This window comes from Mytilus trossulus, chromosome 3, assembly GCF_036588685.1.
Source record: "Mytilus trossulus isolate FHL-02 chromosome 3, PNRI_Mtr1.1.1.hap1, whole genome shotgun sequence".
Classification (NCBI taxonomy): Eukaryota; Metazoa; Mollusca; class Bivalvia; order Mytilida; family Mytilidae; genus Mytilus; species Mytilus trossulus.
In genome coordinates, this window is record NC_086375.1 from 74,170,279 (window position 1) to 74,192,830 (window position 22,552).

The 22,552-nt window shown below is 32.5% G+C and overlaps 2 protein-coding genes across 2 annotated transcripts; both read right to left on the reverse strand.

Annotated features, from left to right (window-relative positions):
- Positions 1 to 6,433: 6,433 nt before the first annotated feature.
- Positions 6,434 to 15,045, reverse strand: LOC134712389 (uncharacterized). The gene is made up of 2 exons (XM_063573884.1): positions 14,828 to 15,045; positions 6,434 to 7,032 (listed from the first exon to the last, which is right to left on the reverse strand). Exons 1-2 carry the CDS (start codon positions 14,993 to 14,995, stop codon positions 6,550 to 6,552), a joined length of 651 nt encoding a protein of 216 aa, XP_063429954.1. The 5' UTR covers positions 14,996 to 15,045; the 3' UTR covers positions 6,434 to 6,549.
- A 1,303-nt stretch (positions 15,046 to 16,348) lies between these two features.
- LOC134712388 (uncharacterized) lies at positions 16,349 to 19,032 on the reverse strand. The gene is made up of 3 exons (XM_063573883.1): positions 18,819 to 19,032; positions 18,114 to 18,213; positions 16,349 to 17,401 (listed from the first exon to the last, which is right to left on the reverse strand). The coding sequence occupies exons 2-3, from the start codon at positions 18,208 to 18,210 to the stop codon at positions 16,572 to 16,574; spliced, it is 927 nt and encodes a 308-aa protein (XP_063429953.1). The 5' UTR covers positions 18,211 to 18,213; positions 18,819 to 19,032; the 3' UTR covers positions 16,349 to 16,571.
- Between the last annotated feature and the right edge of the window lie 3,520 nt (positions 19,033 to 22,552).

The window sequence follows — 22,552 nt, forward strand, 5'->3', positions numbered from 1 at the left end:
TTAATTTAATGATGCCAGTACTGTTAGAAATTTATACCCTGCTTGAGAGCTTCTAAACCAAGGTTAGGTATGCTATTTACAGCAAAAATTACCTATAAGTGCTTTCAAACACCTAAAACTTGTACAATTTGTCCTCTTATAAGGTAATAATATAATTTCAAATAAAAAAAAGGGGAAAGTTTTAGAAATTTACCCCAAAAATGAGACAGACTTGAAGTTTTTCACTATGATCCAGCATTTATTTTTAATTCACTTTTTGTCGCGTTTCAACATCAACTGCTAACCTTCATAAAATCTTTATTACTAAACCAATTTTAAAAACTGAGGTACCATTTTCATCGTAACAGCTAGTAGAACACAGAAAATATAAAAAATGTTGAGGCAGAAGGGGAAAAATTTCACCTTAAGGTAGCACTCCACAGTTAGGTGTGTAGTTTCGCATTTTGGCCCCTGTGGATTTTTCAAATATGAGAGCTAGTGTGCAATAAAATTCATTTTTGGATAGCTGAGTATTAAAATAGCCTTTGTATTGGGTTTATATGAACATCAAGGTTATGTAATGTATGTAATACAGGCTGTTTTCTGTATGATAGTCCGTATTTGCATGTCCATACCATACATTGGTCCGGCAATTATTGCAATGTTTTTTTCCAACTTTTTATCGCACGAACTTTGTGATTGAATTTTACGAAAAAATGAGGCGAAAGACACCCACTTTTTATTTGATCATTAAGAAGATTTAAGAAAACAGTTTCTAAAAAGGTATCACTCATAGGCATTGAAATTCTAGTTTGATCCAAATTTTGGGGGGATATATGACATGTTCACCCCCCTTTTTACAATATTTTATGGTAAATAAATGCAGAATGTTGCCATGGATACACATAAAAGGAATTAATTTTCATCCTTTTAACTTTTGAAAATTGAATCTATGGAAGATACTGATTACATACATATGCACATGTACAACACAAACAATTAGATTAATGTATTAGAAATCCAGGAATAGGAGATGATAAAACATTTTGGGGCTCATTTTTAATTTAATTTTCTAACTGTGGAGTGCTACCTTATGGCACATCAGAAAGCACAAAAATGCACTTTTTAAGATAAAATTGACCACAAATCTTTAGTCTTTTATGTTCTTGTTTTAGTTCTGAAGGTAAAAAAACTGCTAGGAATGCAATTTATGTTAATTTTATTGTTAACTGTCCTTAGCAACCAAATATACACATTTTGACACTTAGACATGATGCGGTCTCAAATTTGTACTCCGTAAGCTTTGCCCTTTTAACCAAAGATTGCGCTTTATATAATAATCTCAGAATGTATCGCTTTATATTTTTGAATGCGAATCAGTCAAATAAACATTTTTAGCAGGATTCTATATCATAATTTGGCATTAATTTAATTTAATGATGCCAGTACTGTTAGAAATTTATACCCTGCTTGAGAGCTTCTAAACCAAGGTTAGGTATGCTATTTACAGCAAAAATTACCTATAAGTGCTTTCAAACACCTAAAACTTGTACAATTTGTCCTCTTATAAGGTAATAATATAATTTCAAATAAAAAAAAGGGGAAAGTTTTAGAAATTTACCCCAAAAATGAGACAGACTTGAAGTTTTTCACTATGATCCAGCATTTATTTTTAATTCACTTTTTGTCGCGTTTCAACATCAACTGCTAACCTTCATAAAATCTTTATTACTAAACCAATTTTAAAAACTGAGGTACCATTTTCATCGTAACAGCTAGTAGAACACAGAAAATATAAAAAATGTTGAGGCAGAAGGGGAAAAATTTCACCTTAAGGTAGCACTCCACAGTTAGGTGTGTAGTTTCGCATTTTGGCCCCTGTGGATTTTTCAAATATGAGAGCTAGTGTGCAATAAAATTCATTTTTGGATAGCTGAGTATTAAAATAGCCTTTGTATTGGGTTTATATGAACATCAAGGTTATGTAATGTATGTAATACAGGCTGTTTTCTGTATGATAGTCCGTATTTGCATGTCCATACCATACATTGGTCCGGCAATTATTGCAATGTTTTTTTCCAACTTTTTATCGCACGAACTTTGTGATTGAATTTTACGAAAAAATGAGGCGAAAGACACCCACTTTTTATTTGATCATTAAGAAGATTTAAGAAAACAGTTTCTAAAAAGGTATCACTCATAGGCATTGAAATTCTAGTTTGATCCAAATTTTGGGGGGATATATGACATGTTCACCCCCCTTTTTACAATATTTTATGGTAAATAAATGCAGAATGTTGCCATGGATACACATAAAAGGAATTAATTTTCATCCTTTTAACTTTTGAAAATTGAATCTATGGAAGATACTGATTACATACATATGCACATGTACAACACAAACAATTAGATTAATGTATTAGAAATCCAGGAATAGGAGATGATAAAACATTTTGGGGCTCATTTTTAATTTAATTTTCTAACTGTGGAGTGCTACCTTATGGCACATCAGAAAGCACAAAAATGCACTTTTTAAGATAAAATTGACCACAAATCTTTAGTCTTTTATGTTCTTGTTTTAGTTCTGAAGGTAAAAAAACTGCTAGGAATGCAATTTATGTTAATTTTATTGTTAACTGTCCTTAGCAACCAAATATACACATTTTGACACTTAGACATGATGCGGTCTCAAATTTGTACTCCGTAAGCTTTGCCCTTTTAACCAAAGATTGCGCTTTATATAATAATCTCAGAATGTATCGCTTTATATTTTTGAATGCGAATCAGTCAAATAAACATTTTTAGCAGGATTCTATATCATAATTTGGCATTAATTTAATTTAATGATGCCAGTACTGTTAGAAATTTATACCCTGCTTGAGAGCTTCTAAACCAAGGTTAGGTATGCTATTTACAGCAAAAATTACCTATAAGTGCTTTCAAACACCTAAAACTTGTACAATTTGTCCTCTTATAAGGTAATAATATAATTTCAAATAAAAAAAAGGGGAAAGTTTTAGAAATTTACCCCAAAAATGAGACAGACTTGAAGTTTTTCACTATGATCCAGCATTTATTTTTAATTCACTTTTTGTCGCGTTTCAACATCAACTGCTAACCTTCATAAAATCTTTATTACTAAACCAATTTTAAAAACTGAGGTACCATTTTCATCGTAACAGCTAGTAGAACACAGAAAATATAAAAAATGTTGAGGCAGAAGGGGAAAAATTTCACCTTAAGGTAGCACTCCACAGTTAGGTGTGTAGTTTCGCATTTTGGCCCCTGTGGATTTTTCAAATATGAGAGCTAGTGTGCAATAAAATTCATTTTTGGATAGCTGAGTATTAAAATAGCCTTTGTATTGGGTTTATATGAACATCAAGGTTATGTAATGTATGTAATACAGGCTGTTTTCTGTATGATAGTCCGTATTTGCATGTCCATACCATACATTGGTCCGGCAATTATTGCAATGTTTTTTTCCAACTTTTTATCGCACGAACTTTGTGATTGAATTTTACGAAAAAATGAGGCGAAAGACACCCACTTTTTATTTGATCATTAAGAAGATTTAAGAAAACAGTTTCTAAAAAGGTATCACTCATAGGCATTGAAATTCTAGTTTGATCCAAATTTTGGGGGGATATATGACATGTTCACCCCCCTTTTTACAATATTTTATGGTAAATAAATGCAGAATGTTGCCATGGATACACATAAAAGGAATTAATTTTCATCCTTTTAACTTTTGAAAATTGAATCTATGGAAGATACTGATTACATACATATGCACATGTACAACACAAACAATTAGATTAATGTATTAGAAATCCAGGAATAGGAGATGATAAAACATTTTGGGGCTCATTTTTAATTTAATTTTCTAACTGTGGAGTGCTACCTTATGGCACATCAGAAAGCACAAAAATGCACTTTTTAAGATAAAATTGACCACAAATCTTTAGTCTTTTATGTTCTTGTTTTAGTTCTGAAGGTAAAAAAACTGCTAGGAATGCAATTTATGTTAATTTTATTGTTAACTGTCCTTAGCAACCAAATATACACATTTTGACACTTAGACATGATGCGGTCTCAAATTTGTACTCCGTAAGCTTTGCCCTTTTAACCAAAGATTGCGCTTTATATAATAATCTCAGAATGTATCGCTTTATATTTTTGAATGCGAATCAGTCAAATAAACATTTTTAGCAGGATTCTATATCATAATTTGGCATTAATTTAATTTAATGATGCCAGTACTGTTAGAAATTTATACCCTGCTTGAGAGCTTCTAAACCAAGGTTAGGTATGCTATTTACAGCAAAAATTACCTATAAGTGCTTTCAAACACCTAAAACTTGTACAATTTGTCCTCTTATAAGGTAATAATATAATTTCAAATAAAAAAAAGGGGAAAGTTTTAGAAATTTACCCCAAAAATGAGACAGACTTGAAGTTTTTCACTATGATCCAGCATTTATTTTTAATTCACTTTTTGTCGCGTTTCAACATCAACTGCTAACCTTCATAAAATCTTTATTACTAAACCAATTTTAAAAACTGAGGTACCATTTTCATCGTAACAGCTAGTAGAACACAGAAAATATAAAAAATGTTGAGGCAGAAGGGGAAAAATTTCACCTTAAGGTAGCACTCCACAGTTAGGTGTGTAGTTTCGCATTTTGGCCCCTGTGGATTTTTCAAATATGAGAGCTAGTGTGCAATAAAATTCATTTTTGGATAGCTGAGTATTAAAATAGCCTTTGTATTGGGTTTATATGAACATCAAGGTTATGTAATGTATGTAATACAGGCTGTTTTCTGTATGATAGTCCGTATTTGCATGTCCATACCATACATTGGTCCGGCAATTATTGCAATGTTTTTTTCCAACTTTTTATCGCACGAACTTTGTGATTGAATTTTACGAAAAAATGAGGCGAAAGACACCCACTTTTTATTTGATCATTAAGAAGATTTAAGAAAACAGTTTCTAAAAAGGTATCACTCATAGGCATTGAAATTCTAGTTTGATCCAAATTTTGGGGGGATATATGACATGTTCACCCCCCTTTTTACAATATTTTATGGTAAATAAATGCAGAATGTTGCCATGGATACACATAAAAGGAATTAATTTTCATCCTTTTAACTTTTGAAAATTGAATCTATGGAAGATACTGATTACATACATATGCACATGTACAACACAAACAATTAGATTAATGTATTAGAAATCCAGGAATAGGAGATGATAAAACATTTTGGGGCTCATTTTTAATTTAATTTTCTAACTGTGGAGTGCTACCTGAGATTGTTACTTTGTTTTAATATTAATTGTATTGTTTGCCAATCTGATTTCTAAAGACCTTTCCGTAAATTGAGAACAAGACTTTATAAATGTCTTAATATATTCAAGGCGCTTTTCAGAATAACCCTTTTTAAGGAGAGTGCAAAACCGAATATTTGAAAGCCAGTGATGTGTAAGAACCCAAACAAGTAAAAAAAAAACTATACGAATAAAAAGTACACAAATTTGAAAGTCAAATCCATCTTAGGAAAACTTTGCCACAGAGTGAAAACCTTATTTTCCAATTGATCTTTACAGTTTTTCTTCTTTGTTCTGTTATGTTCAAGGCAAATGATATAATGTTAAACGAAAACTAACTCACCACAACATTTTTACCTTTTTACCTGAACCAAATCACTACTTAACATCAAGATTCAGCACACAATTTTTTTAACATGTAATTTCATTCCCTTATTTAATATTTCATGCATTACTTATCAAGAAATAATTGGGAAAGTGTAACAAAAAAAATTGCAAGTTATACACTGTTCACACTAAGGACTATATAGAACTATAACTGTGTCCTTCGACCTATAATACTTAATAATATCTGTTTAGGGGTGGGACGCGGAATGTACTATCTCCATGGACGAAGATGTCAAATCTTGTTTTAAGATAATTTAAACCACATTTTGTAATATTTCATGTTATAAATGATTCAAAAATCGTGAATTATAAACAGATATAAAAATAAAATTGGTTTCAAAATTTAATATTCATGAGCTGAAACCTGTTTGGGTCGGGGTTGCCTTTTCTATCTTCGATTTTTTTTTTTTAAATATCTACGAAAATGACATAAAACCCTCCTTTATACAAGTCCTAGAACCCCCGCTGTGCAGTGTCACCGAGTATAAAGTACGCAGCTTGCCTGAAAAATAGTTCTCCTTTATTTTAACATTTATTTATGCAATTTACTTAAATTTCGTAGATTCGATAGTTCAGGCCAAAACATACGAGAAGAATTTCATTTTTTTGCAGTTGTTGGTACTTTTTGTAGGATAAAAACATTGTACATTACTGAGATACAGTAATATAGAATAACATATCCAACACCAACAGACCCTCACTATTAAGGAACCTATACAACATACAATATTATACTTCATTTGGAGATATATTTGGAAATTTATAGAATTCTATTTAGATACTTTTAAAATGTATATACAAATATCGTTATAACTAATTTATTTGATTTGTTATTGTGACGTATTTTATGATTACGTGTTGTTGTTTTGGTCTCCTTTGGCCTCTTGGCTTTCGGTATAACACGAGGCTACTATCTTTTTCAGTACCTTTCTCATCGGTTCGTCTATTTCATCTCTAACTTGCAAGAACACTTTGATTTCCTGCTGCATAAAAGATGAATCAGTCTCTACACACTGCAGTTCGTATGCTCCCATTAGTTTTGTTTTTCGTCTCACCCTTGAATGTACAAGTTCAATGATAAGTCTCACATCCTTTACTTCGTCTGACGTAAAATTCATGTCACTTAAAACTGTCTCTAATGTAGAAATTACTTCTGGTTTGTTTAAGTCTCTATACAAGAATTTAATGTTATTATATCGAACTCCTTTGTTTTCTAGTCTCGTCAAAACCTCGTCAAAGAAGACCGAGACGTGATTCATTAGACTTGTTGCACGTCTGTCTCCTGGTCTGACCAGAGTATGCAACAAACCAATCAGTCTTTTTTCTTCATTCACCTGAAACATAGATTCAAGAATTGTATATTTCGTCATCGTCTTGGTCGAAATACACTGATGGATGCGATCAATTAGTCTTTGGACAATGCGCTTTTATTTATTGTTGTTCACATAAATAAACAGAAAACACGTCCATATACGTGTATGTTAGTGCCACTATTTAAGGAATGACTGTAATATTTTTTTCTGTCTATGAAGAAATAAAATTAAAAAAAATGGTGCACACTGAATTACGCGCGTAGCGATTTTTTTACCAGTGTGCATCACATTTTTTATGTTATTTTAATGTTATGAAAATTACGAAAAAACGTTTATGACGTCAGAGTCATATGACTAAATTATGTCTATGGGCTGATAACAAAATAACGTCAACCAATCAGAAGACGCGTTACATCTAAAATTAAATTATATGATGCTATGAGCAATAATGTATAAATTGTTAATGTATCAGTGGGGGATTCGGGTTGGAACCTTTTATTTTGGACGATCGATGCATTTGAATGGCGACATATAGTTGCCCTCTCCCCTTTTGTCCTGGGTTAGGAACCCCATTTTTAAAATGGCTGGATCCGCCCCCGTGTTTAAGTTGTAATAATTTAATTTTGGCTACGCGCGTTGTTCAGTGTGCACCATTTTTTTAATGTTATTTCTTCATAGACAGAAAAAATATTACAGTCATTCCTTAAATAACCAAGAACCACGTCCATATAATATGTGGCTGTGACTAAACATAGGTACGAGCGAACATTTTGTTTCCATTATGATGAATATATATTTTATCTTTTTTGTGCAGAATACATGAATGTCATGAATAGCTAAGTCGACTATATGCATAATCTTTGAAATCTTCTTTTATTATAATTTAATGCAATACCTATTAAAAAGGGTTGAAGTAAGCAAATATTATTTAAGGTAGTATTGGAGTCTTCTGACATCTTTGTACAATAACATAAAATAATCGATTCACATTTTCATTGAAATAGGCTTTTGAGACAGGCAAGAGTATCCATTTATTTGGAAGCCTTTTCTTTCAAATGAAGTAAAGTACCCGATTTCATCTCATTGTTTAACAAATTCAGATTAAATAGACCCCTATTTTTCAAAACGGCATTTTGTTTCATTTTGCAGGGAGATTATGTGACCGAAATTTTATAAAACTGTAAATAGAGGATTTTTTTTAATTTTGATAAACATGCAGTAAAAAATTACGTTTTTTCCTCAATTCATGAACATTTGATAAATATGAGTTATTTCTGAATTAAAAAATGCATATTTTTTAAAGATATTTATAAAATACAGAAATTACCCATTATTTAACAAAAAACAATTTGTGTTTATCTTTTATAACAAAAAAGTTATGTCTTTCTTTCGAAAAAAGAAATTACGGCCACAAATCTGAATTTTGAGCAAATATACAAAATTTCGACCTCATTTTACTTAAAAAGTAGCACATGAAGGTATATTTTTTATTACATATTTGATTTAATCAGGTAAAAAATAGCCTATATGCAAATTTTCATGAACTGGTAAATACAGGATCAAAACTGTATCGTATGCCCTTAATCTTTATCTTTCTATTCGACTAACTTTGCCTTTTCTGTGTATAACTAAAAACTTACACAAAGTATGTTAATTTTTAAAATATACTAATATCATTTTTAATCATCTTTTTTCAAGAGTACGATATAAAGTTAATGTCAGCAAAGTGTGAATTAGGGTTTCCTTTGCGTTTTTTTTTTGTATGTATTCTTAACTATGTTAACTAAAAAACTCAAATTGGGTCACCTAAATAAATCTATTAGATGACAATTATACAAAAAGCACGCGATTAGAATACACGACAAACAAAGTCAAACCTACATAGCAGAACTAAATTATTACTTTGAAATCAGTTAACGTTGAACTTCCCACGTCGAACATCAACGGAGCCTTCCGTTCAAAGTAGTTGATATTTATTTTGTTGGTGCTTACATAGCTGCAATTATCAGTGTATGTAAAGTGCGGATCCTAAAATATCATTTTTACTGTATATGCCATAAATGTCTAATGTAGAATGATAAATAAACAGACGAACTTTTTTTATTTTTTGAAGAAAATGAAGAAAATTAGTTAAAATGTATATGTTCAGAAATACATAATACTAATAAAACAAAGTAAGATATGCGAGAGGGGTTTTATCGCGCATAAAGCCATCCACCTGTGAAATATATACCAAAATAGGTGAATATTTAGGACATTTCACGAACAGATCGTACAGGTGCTTTATAACTAACAGGTAAGATGCTGTTGCAGTAAAAAATATTCATTTTAATACAATTATTAAAGTTGTATAACGTAGAATATGTTTTGTCATTCAGTTTCTTCATATTTAACTAAATTCCACTATGATGATTTCGTAATGCTAGTCATGTTTACTGTCGAAAAATGATACTATTCTTTCATTTTCACTGTGGAGCGAATCATTAGTATTGTATATGCGGTGCATTTTCACTCAGAGCAAGGCTTTAGAATACACTTGCTTGCTTTTTTTATTGGATAATCATTATGATAACACCCAATTTAATTCAAATATTAAAAAAAACAGGTAAAACTATGCCTATTCATATTGTGAATAAATGTCAATCTAATTTACAAAGTTTGTATAAACAATTATACAAACAAAGCAAGCAAACCAAAGTTTTGCTTTACATGCATTAGGAAATTAGCTGTAAAGCCGTAATTTAGCCGACTTGCTCAAACAATAGATAAAGTAAGAGAAAGATTTGATAAAATTTAACTTACGGAGGAAAGTTTGGTTTTAAAACACTCTAATAAATTCAATAGAAATGACATTTATTTCAAATGTGTTCCATTTAGTTTCTTATAAAGCGTATAGGGATCTTTATCCTTATTTTTTTATCCATTTCCATGACACTTCACCACTAATTACGTACATCTTGATATAGATTGAACCTTTGTTTTCCCGTTTAAAAGGTTTTACACTGGAGCCCTTTATAACTTGCTGTTCGGTGTGAGCCAAGACTCCATGTTGAAGATCGTATTTTGACGTATAATGGTCTACTTTTATAAATTGTGACTCGGATGGAGAGTTGTCTCATTGTCATATGCGACATCTATATATGGCTCAGAAACGAGACGGGATAAAAAGGGATAAAAAAAATCCACGCTTCTTTTTGTCGAGCCTTCGACTTAAGTCGAAAAAGCGAGACTAAGAGATCCTACATTCCGTCGTCGTCGTCGTCGGCGGCGGTGTCCACAAATATTCACTCTGTGGTTAAAGTTTTTTGAAATTTCAATAAGTTTCTTAAACTGTACTGGATTTCTACCAAACTTGGAAAGATGCTTGTTTCTGATCATAAGATAGTATCCAGAAGTATATTTCGTAAAAATAAAATTCCATTTTTCCGTATTTTACTTATAAATGGACTTAGTTTTTTCTGCGGGGAAACATTACATTCACTCTGTGGTTAAAGTTTTTAGAATTTAAATAACTTTCTTAAACTATCCTAGGTTTGTACCAAACATGGACAGAAGATTGTTTATGATCATAAAATAGTATCCAGAAGCAAATTTTGTAAAAAAATAAATCTATTTTTTCTGTATTTTACTTTTAAATGGACTTAGTTTTTATGCGAGGAAACATTACATTCACTCTGTGGTTAAAGTTTTAAAATTTTTAATAACTTTCTTAAACTATCCTGGGTTTGTACCAAACTTGGACAGAAGCTTGTTTATGATCATAAGATAATATCCAGAAGTAAATTTTGTAAGAAAATAAATCATTTTTTTCTGTATTTTACTTTTAAATGGACTTAGTTTTTTTCTGCGGGGAAACATTACATTCACTCTGTGGTTAAAGTTTTTAAATTTTTAATAACTTTCTTAAACTATCCTGGGTTTGTACCAAACTTGGACAGAAGCTTATTTATGATCATAAGATAGTATCCAGCAGATAAAGTTTTCAAAACATTTATTAGATTCATTAACTATCCTAGATTTTTACCAAACTTGGACAGAATCTTCTTACAATCAAAAGATAGTATCTAGAGAAATATTTTTATTGATTTTTATCCTTATTTTTGTTGAGCCTGCGATTAACATCAAAAGTAGGCGAGACACTGGGTTCCGCGGAACCCTTACAAATTTTTTTAATATATTTAAAATGGGCTTAATATGAGTCAGAATAGAGTAAAATAGTGGGTCGCATTTGGGTATAGCGGGACACGGAAAATTTTAAAAATGAGAACTGCATTGTATAAGCGGGGTACGGGAATCTGACAAAGCAGTAAGCGGGAGCAGGGATCAGACCCCCCCCCCCTCCCCAATGAGACCCCAGAATACAGTCAGGCCTTCAATAACAAATGTATCCTATGTATGCATTTTTATATTTTTTGTCCCTTTTTCAAGTTTGTGGTCTCCAAATTTATAGACAAAAGACCTTATGGATATTTGGGGTTCTTTGACATGCTGAATCCAACCTTGTATCCAGTTTGGATTTTTTTTTACCAAGTAACCGAAATAGCCCACAAAGAGGTCCAAAGAGTCTAAGATCATCAAACATGAATTGTAGCATGCATGTCGTGTACAATTACCCAAATTTGCATTGTTTGACCTCTGTGGTAGTATCCACTCGCGGATCTAGAAATTTTTATAAGTAGGGGTCCAATCACTGCCTAAGAGGGGACCCGTTTCAGTGATCCCATATAAAGGTAACCAAATGTTTTCCCCAAAAGGGGGCAACCCCCTGTCCCCCTAAATCCTCCTCTGGTATTGAGCTGTCCATTACGGGTACTGTTTTTGTATCAACGGTGCTCTACTTCACGTACCAATGCAAACAAAAAAGTTCGCCCACACAACTTACATTTCATGTTTTAATGACTGTGGATAATTTTTGTCACATACCGCTTCACCTTATACAGTAAAAATCATGCAAGCAACAATCGAGTCAAGAACATTTATTCTACCAAAACTGTCTTTTTCAGAATATGGAAATTGAAGCATTTGAGGGTACAACTGGGAAAGTTAATCTTTTATAAGCTTTTCTGTCACCATTGCGTTTCAAGATGCATATTTCTCTGTTCGCAAGTGTATTTATTGCGTGGAAGATAACGTTCTCAAATGTACTCGTCTCTATTTTACACAGACTGCACTTTCAAAAAATACAGAAATGTCTTTTTATTTTATTTTTTAAATCAAGGAAAAACGTAATTTGAAGAATACAATATGACAAGTCAACAACTAAGTTTTTTCATTTGTTTCAAGTGCATTTATCACACAATTCTACAATAAAAATTCCTCGCATCTTCGAAAATTCCACATCAGAAATGACTGCACTAACAGTGATAATTCATCGCATCTATAATTGGATCGCTTTCATTAATCGATATGCTATATTATGTTGCTTTTATAACACTTATTTGAACTTTAATGCTATGTTTGTACATAATAAAGACATATCACAATGAAAATATGTACTGAAAACTTTCCTTCAAATCAATTAATTTGGTATTTTCAAAACGTAAACAAATACAGTTTTCCCATGATCCTTTATTCTACAATAGACATACCCGCATATAACAGTAAAAATGAACTAGCTGGATTCGCACTTTATATACACTGATTATTGGTATTACTTTTTTTAAAGACTGAAGTATTTTATCGAAAGAAACACTATTTGTTATTTCGTGTTATACACACATTTATGAGGGTCTCCAGGGAAACGGTATCCTATTCCAAAACCGTATAAACACAGTAAAGGACGATTCACCAATGTATGGAACAATATACATTTTTGAGAAAAAGGAGTAGGTCCGGTAAGACCTCTTTTTGGCCCCAAAATATAGCGGTTTTACAAAATTGTTAAAATGTAAACTTTTACTTAGTTATTGGATAGCAGAATGGTTCTGCTACATAAATATGGGATGTTTTTGACACTACAATGTACATATATTGGATACTAGCACCGTGAAGTCGTGCTAAATTACTGAAATCTTCACAATTCCATCATTTTAGTTAAATTTTAGACGGTTTCCGGGTTAAACGAAAGTGGCCGCATTCGTGTTCATCCAAAATATTGAAATGGAAGTTGTATTTGATGATAATACATAACATATGTAAAGATTGAGGATGAACACGGATGCGGCCACTTCCGTTTTTGACAAAAAACATCTGAAAAGTGACATTTTTTCGGATATTTGGTAGATTTTCCATATTTGAGCTTGAATCGGATCGTTTTTAATGACTTAATAAGTTAAAATCTTGCACATAAATTAATTGAATCATATGAAATAGACACTTAAGTGTTTAAAAAGTGGTCAAAATCTTTCGTCAGATGAAACTGAAGTTTGAGGCCAAAATCGGTCCTTAACGGACCTACTCCTTTATGTTTATCTAAGATTTTTTTTAGCATACGACCGATATATTATCCGAGGTAGATATGTTTTTATGGGACGATATATAACATTGTATTAATCTCAACCAATTAAAGGTTACAATTGTTATCAATCACCAAATATTGCATGACCGATGTAAAATTTGGAATATCTCGAACGTATTTTTAGTAATATGCTATTTGCCATGTGCATACAATATTGGCGTTCAAATTAAATTTATACAAATGTATACATGCCATCAAGTTTTAACGAATCATAAAACCTTGAGAATATTCGATAAGCTTATATAAACAGAGCTTAAACTTATGTCGAGCGAGGTAAACATCATTTCAGTGGGATACATGATGTGGTCAAAACCATTCAAATATTTGTTTAGCTATTAGTATTTGCATAGAGTTATTGACAATATATACTAAGTCTTACTAATTCGGTAAAGATTAAATGGTTTGGTCTTCCGATGACCAGATTAATTGGCATCTCACAAATACTGTAAATTTGAAATTTTTTAGGCTTCATCAAACATGTTATATATTAGGGCTGTTCTTTTTTTTTAATTTTTAAATTGGCACTTATTATACCTAGATTCATGGCTACCAAAGCTCTCCATGTAGTAACGAGCATTTCCCCCCTGATTTCGAAACTCTATGACATCTTTTATTTCAAGAAATGGTGGATATGCATGGAAGAAGTAGGAGCACTTAAAACCTCATAACGTTGTGTACCAAGTCAGGGACTTTTTACATCATTTGTTGTCTTTTGTGTATGTCATTTTTTTTTGGGAGGGGGACAGTGTTGCGTCCTTCATTTTTTTATGGGCTCCTGTACTACGGTTCTTCTTTAGATTAAATTTTAGGTTAAGGTGTTTTCGGTTAGGTATAAGAAGATGTCAGAGTATGAGCGCCTCTCCATCCAAGTCTTGTAAAAGTAAACCAGTATAGGTCAAAGTACTGTCTTCAACACGGGGCCTTGATTCACACCGAACAGCATGCTATAAAGGGTCCTAAATTACTAAATTACCAGTATAAAACCATTCAAACAAGAACACCAACGATTTAATCTATATAAGAACGAGAAACGAGAAACGCCTATTAACTAATTCAATAAAACCTATGAAACAACAGTCTACCGTCTTTGGAAGAGTACATATATGCAGCAGGTTTTAACGTTGTTCAAACAGGCCAGACCTTCACCCTAACCTTTAATAATACTGTAACAACACAACTTAGGAAGACACACTATAAAATACTAATTAAAATGGCTTAACTCAAATTGAGGCATACAAACAGAAAAGGTTTATTTTAGGTAATGGTAAGGTTTTAGGCTTCGGGTCATTATAAAAATAGGTACTAGTATATGTGTATTGACTTAGTTTTAGGGTACGGGTAAATTTAGTATATGCTTACCTTTATTTCATATTGCTTTGCCCAAAGCTCAATTTCACTAGTTCTCTTCAAGATGCTTTCAAAATCTTTTTCTAAAACAGCTGCCTTTTCCTCTAATTGTGTTAATTTTCTGTCCATAAGAGGCGAAACTATTTTTTTTGAAGATTCGATAACATTATCGCTCTCCATTTTGAATCATGTGTACCTGGTATAGTGATGATTCGTTGTGAATTGTCATGACGTCGCTGTCATTGACAAATGACGCCAAATTATACCATATTATTATGAACAGTTTACGTGCTGTGTTTTTTTTATAGACAAGAATAATAATAGTTGGTTAAAAGATAAAGCATTAAACTCAGTATAAGATAATCACTTATAAATAACGGTATATCAAATTACAAATGCTCAAAATAAATGAAAAATATAAAAAGTAAAATCACAAAAAAAACTGAACTCCAAGGAAAATTCGAAACCGAAAGTCCCTAATCAAATTGCAATATCAAACACATCAAGCAAATGGACAACAACTGTCATATTCTTGACTTGGTACAGGCATTTTCTTATGTATAAAATGGTGGATTGAACCTGGTTTTATGGCCACCTAAACTTCTCACTTGTATGGCATTACCGTCAAATTCCAGTTTTATAAATTATTGTTTGATCCTGTTGGCAGTCCTTGTTTCAGCCATGTCAATATCTGTTTTACGGGTTTTTTTCTACATCGATTGTAAATAAAATACTAAATGTTTTATCGTGACTGTTAAATATTGCAATATACAATTTATTTGTTCTTGCTAAAATGATCTATCTCACTTTTCTTCCTGTTTTTACAGCTCATAGAACAATACATGGTGTACTGTTCTATCATGTATGTAATTCGTCTCTCTTTGATGAATGCCGCTGACAGCGAGATTTAGAAATAAACAAGAATGTGTCCATGGTACACGGATGCCCCACTCGCACTATCATTTTCTGTGTTCAGTGGACCGTGAAAATTGGGGTTAGAACTTTAATTAGGAATTAAAATTAGAAAAATCATGTCATAGGGAACATGTGTACTAAGTTTAAAGTTGATGTTACTTTAACTTCATCAAAAACTACCTTGACCAAAAACTTTAACCTGAACTTCGCACTATCATTTTCTATGTTCAGTGGACCATGTAATTGGGGTCAAAACTATAATTTGGCATTAAAATTAGAAAGATCATATCATGGGGAACATGTGTACTAAGTTTCAAATTGATTGGACTTCAACTTCATCAAAAACTACCTCGACCAAAAACTTAACCCTGAAGCGGGAAGAACGGACGCACAGACGGACGCACAGACGGACGGACGAACGAACGAACGGAGGCACAGACCAGAAAACATAATGCCCCTCTACTATTGGTCCTACCTCTCCGGGTAATTTCACAGACAAAGTGAAATGTTCGTGCAAACAGTTCGTCTAGATGTTTTCTGAACAAATAACATGTATGATATAAAATTAAGCAAGCTTTGGGTGTTATATTAGGTTATATAGACGAATTAAACTAGAAAGTACAAAATTCTTTATTCTATTACTAAAATAACTATTATAGAATTATTAAAAAAAACATGCATTCAACGGTACACAAATTTTGTTCTTTTTGCGAAAATAGAGGTATCTGATCATTATCACAGTTGAAACTTCGCTAGCACCAGGATTTGCGTAAAATGCCCGTCAATCCTAAAAGTTTAGTCCAGTCAATATTATGCATAATGCCTTAACATTTTTAGAAAATCAGACAACTTGATTTTTTAAATTTTCTTTTGTTTCGGAGATAACCATGCCCTTCAATGGATTTCTGATGTGTCTCACTATTGTAAGAACTATTTTTATAATAAAAATAGCAACAGCTATAGACAACAAAACGATGGTGAAAATTGAGTTTCTGTTACCCTCAGAATAGTTTTTGGTCAAACTTCCAACCAGAGCAACAATGACTACACAGTATGGTGTTAAAGTGTATCGTGTGTATCTGTCCCAAAAGAAAAAGTCTAATACAACAAATACAAGGATCTGTGCAGCAATAACTGAAAGAGTGACGGTTCCGCCATCATGAACTGATAGGTCTAACGAACCTCTGTATATAAGTACCATGCTTAAGTTCAGGTTTGTTGCAATTGTACACCACGTGGCGTAAACGGATAATCCATTTTGGACCAATATACGGGTTAACCAAATATCTGCTTTCCTTTCTTGCTTTTGAAGGCTCTGAAGATTTTGATCCAAAGCTCTGTAGCTTAAGAACAGACACATGTAAAGAGTAACGTACATTAAAAACAAAATCGCTAGACATGGCTCCAAATGTTGCCTGTCAAACAGAAAAATCCAGGCTAGATTCATACCCATGTTGATCGTAAAAATAACGAAAAATGGTGCCGACATCAATTCTGGGTTGTTGAATACGAATCCTGATTCGGTCTTCCGGAATATATTGACTATTGCGTAAACTAGCCATAATGTTTCCCATATATATATGACACCCCAGATGCTGAAAGTCCAACCGGCTGGTGTAACCTCTTGGTAGTATTTGTCAGATATGTCTCCAGTATTGCTCTTAAAAATTGCTGGAATGAAATAAAAACACTTTGTAAAGCAGTATATATAAGCAACTGATAAGTACAGTGGTGTTGGAAACATTTCTACCGAGTTGGAATGTCTTCTGTTCATTTATTCCTAGAGGAGGACCACAATGTGAAACGGATGGACGTCGCCGAGAGCAAAAAATCACATGACAATAGGTCAGGGAAGCTTAAAATCAAAACGTTAAAATTAACCCATAACAAATCGCTTTTCTAACTGCATGGGTAATCTGTTTTTAACACATACATACTAATTTATGAACTACGATTTTTCTTATGTTTTGCATGATATTTTCCAAATCTTTATATTCTTGTTAGGAGATAACTGTATTGTATTTTAAGCTCCGACGGCATCAATTGGGGATTTGATGGTCGCAAATTAAGTTTACTTTGACGCGTTAGCGGAGACAGTCAACGGGTATTTGCGACCATCAAATCCCCAATTGATGCCGTCGGAGCTTAAAATACAATATTGTTATCTCCATTCTGATGAAACTGACAGAAAACAACGTTAAAACATGTATTTAAAATCTGTCATACGCCGTCTGCGCTTGCGAGTACGTCCCATAGCATCAATTGTCAATTGATGCCATGTAAATAAGTGACGTTATCCAATCAAAATGAACCTTACAAACGTTGTTGCATTAGAATTTATGTTCTTCATCAGTCATGTCAGTATTTTGTTTTAAATACTTACCATTAGGGCCGCCTCCAGATAGTGAATTAAAGATGGTTGCCACTGCGTACATAACACATGCCGCTACCAGTAACACAACATAAGTAACGCGATCCATTTTCTGAAACAAACAAAAAAGTATTATTATTTAATTAATTCTGCAATCGCTAAAAAAACAAAAAACCTTTCAATTCTAATACTCAAATTGCGTTGCTGCAACTAATTATTCATTTAGTAAACAGTAGCTATAGCAGACATTAATTGTAATATCGAAAACTGAGTTGTTGGCCGTGATATGTCTAGGAATAAAAACGATACGAATGCAGAAATACGATTTTACACTTTTAAATTTTAATCTATATGGTTTGTTAAACATGTTAAAAGTGTTCATGACAATGTTACAAGTTGTTTGAACTTGATCACAATTTTAAACCATTAAAACCAGAGGCTTCTGATAGTTCAGGCTACATAGAGAGTTGAAGGCCGTCTTAGTAATTAATTCTTTCCTCTCAAAAAATTTGCATTTGATATAATTCATACGAAGTTAGAAATAATAAGGCTATACCTTTCATTCACTATGCACAAACATACATTAATTGATTCTTAAAAACAACCTACAGAAATGTTAATTTATCTCTTATAATAAGTTATAATTTCACTGTTGTCGTCTATAAAACATAAAATAATAATTATTCATGCTATTGAAGAAAGAGTAAGTTTTCTTACCGTGTGAACCTTTCAAAAGTTTCTTCAGACTGTTATACAAATGTTAATGGTCTTGTCTATATTTAAATGTTTCATAACATACTTGCATAACGGTAACCTAGACCTCGTGATCGGACACGTGTTTTCAAAATATCACGTTAAGTTATAATCTCATTAGATTGAATTCTTTTGTGAATTATTTCGCCTCAATCCTTTACAACTTCACTAGTCAAGTGTTTGGTAGATTTACAAAACAGAACTTTATCAGGCCAATGACCTGTACACTTTCCGTTTGTGCCTTATTATTTCGAAATTAAAGTAGTTCATGGGAATTAAGGTTATATTGACAAATATGGTTGTGTTTAAACTATAATGTATATAGAATAAACATACCCGTCTTGTAAACCTGGGAAAAGTTTAAGAAGTTGTATGATATAGATGAAGGAAAAAAATTGTAATTTCATTTTGTGTTTATTTTGTTTCTTCTGGATTTTGGTGTGCTTCCCTCCTCCTCGTTGAGATATTCTACATATGTAATTGGATATTGTACTGGTTAACAGAAACAATGTGGACCTTATAAAACAAATGTTTTGTTTCTTTAACCATATTTTATAGCACGCAGGCTTGAACATTTTATTTTTAAATTATAGTAAAAGTTTATCAACCTAAAGACCATTTACGAAAGGACAACAAGTCAAAGTTTATCGAAGTAATGAGATGATTATCACTGTTTCTTTTCCTCAGGCAAAGACGTATAATTATATGTTAGTTGTAAATCCTTGCTTCAGGTTATACATACTTTAAACTCTGTCTTCGCGTGTACGTGTACTCAAATTATTTTATATAAGGACTTTAAATTCTAAAATCATTCAATTTATTTATGTTCTCATTCGTCACAGTCATCAATCGAATATAAAATGGTTACTCCTTAAACCACAAAACTAAGGCTATATTATAAAAAAAAATACCATACCTCACCAGTTGTGTAGTTAACTTACATAAAATTAAAGTCAGTCCGTCATCATATGCTATCTGCACTGACCGCTGCCATGTCGAAATACACAAAGCAAAATAGAAACAGTCAGAATACATATGAATGAAATATACAGAGGCAGATTTAGGGGGGGGGGGGGGGGGGGGCAGGGGGCCAGCTTTATTGTCCAAAAACACAAATATTGAAGGATGAAATGCATAAAACAGTTCGTGATAATTCCTAATATTAATAATGCCCATACGCATGTTGGGAACAAAGCACTGTGTCAACAACATATGTGGCAAAAACATAGTCAGCAAAAGCTTATACTTTCTTGTATATTGGCATATCTTTATTAAATATTCAGCAAAGCAATAAGTTTTTATTCTCTCTCTGTACATCGACTGTCTAATGAATTTTAAGTCATTTCTCTCCGGATTCTCATCTTCATGGTGAAATATCCGGACATATGATACTTTTTAAGCCAAGAATAAGAATAAATATATTTAAATCGTTAATATTTATGATAGATATGTGTACTGGTAAATTGACGCAAATGAGTTCCAAATATTGGCGCAATTTAAACATTTTCGAAACAAAATTTGGCGCAAATGTTACCACTGAAAAACAGTAATTGGCGCAAAAGAACTGCTGCCGTTTATATTGTAAAGCAAACTATTGTTCTATTTTTGCTTTTGTAAAGATATGAATATGTGCATTGCATGTTAACTTTAAAAAAAATCAAATGTTTTACAGAAATACCATAAGAAAACAGATAACCATTTTAAACCGGATTTTTGTGACAAAAATGTCGGTTATTGATTTGGGAATGCTCGGCGGGCGGGCGGGCGGGCGGCACTCAAATGTTGTACGTGCATTAACTCATGAACCGTTCAATCAAAGCTTTTAGAATTTTAATATTTTATTACTGACAACTAAATGAAGGTCAAGTTCAATAATGGCGATTTTGACTTTTACCGTTCAGGAGTTATGGTTCTTGAAAGATTGAAAAGGGAGTTTCCAGTCGTGTCCGTGCATTTACGCATGAACTGTTCTACCAAAGCTTCCCAAATTTTAATATGTCATTACTGGTGACAAAATGGAGGTCAAGTTCAATAATAACGATTTTGACTTTTACCGTTCAGGAGTTATGGTTCTTGAATGATAGAAAAATGGTGTTTCCAGTCGTGTCCGTGCATTTTCTCATGAACCATTTAACCAAAGCTTTTCAAATTCTAATATGTTGTTACTGATGACAAAATAGAGGTCAAGTTCAATAATGATGATTTTGACTTTTACCGTTCAGTAGTTATGGTTCCTCAAAGATCGTAAAATGACGTTTACAGTCGTGTCCGTGCATTTACGCATGAACTGTTCTACCAAAGCTTCCCAAATTTTAATATTTTGTTACTGATGACTAAATGGAGGTCAAGTTCAATAATGACGATTTTGACTTTTACCGTTCAGGAGTTATGAATCTTGAAAGATCGTAAAATGGTGCTTCCATTCACGTTGTTGCATTTACTCACGAACCATTCAATCTAAGCTTTTCAAATTTTAATATTTTGATACTGATGACAAAATGGAGGTCAAATTTGATATTGACGATTTTCACTTTCACCAATCATCAGTAATGGTTCTTGTGATATTGCCAGGACACAAATAAATGTTAATAAAGCCGGTTTGCTGTCGTTGTGACAGCCTCTTGTTTAATCCTATACTCGTTTAAAAACATTTATCAAAGTCAAAGTGTAAAGAAGAATTTATGACAGGGAAACAAATTCATTGAACATTCATGCATTTGTAGCAATCCAAACCTATCACAACATGAACTTGAAATTATTTCTAAAATGCTTCATGTATGCATAATAATTTTTTACATGTAACTGTCAGAGCTGCATATGACTATGAAAAAATAAAAGTTAAAGATCTCATTGCATCATAAATTTGATAACCATTTTGCATTGAAACAAAGTCAATCACATAGCTCCAAAAATAAAAATAAACGTTTAAATTTAACTTGCTTTTGAAATAATAGTAAGTGCTTTGAATTATATATGTGTTGAAAAAAATAGTTTTAACCTGGCTTCCGCTCACCTATTATCGGGCCAGCAGATAACAAATTTTCTATTTTTGCGGCATCTGACAAATTCATTAAATCATCGGCTGGTGCCGGTAAAATAGCTATGTCCAGCTATAGCACAGGCACTTTGAATAATAGGCTATTTTGCAGGCTTAAATAAGGATATTTTAATCAGAGCCGGGACATAGCCACTGCATTTAAATATACGCGAATTTTCATTTTTTCCGTGATCATGAATGCCGGCTGCCAGAAGAAAAAAACGTTTGTAGTCATATGTTCTGAACGTTTTTTACCTAGTTTTTTTTTTATCAAGGATACGATACTGGATAAGTCCACGGTCATAAGCAGTACAAAATGTTAACTTGAGATTATTTCAAATTATTATGACGTCTTGAAAGGCTAGGCGTCAACTCATGGCGGATCCAAAAGGGGGGGGGGGTGTCCGGGGTTGGAACCCCCCCTTTTTATTTAACGATCAGTGCATTTGAATGGGGACACATAGCTGGCTCCCCTTTGTACTGGGTTGGGAACCCCCTTTTCAAAATGAATGGATCCGCCCTTGCAACTGAAGCAAAAAAGTATAAGCATGAGCGGTCAATTAAGACGTCATAATTATTTGGACTTGAGATATGATACTTTAACAAATTGAAATAACATAATTTTTACAAAAAAAACAACATTACTAAACGTTATATATGT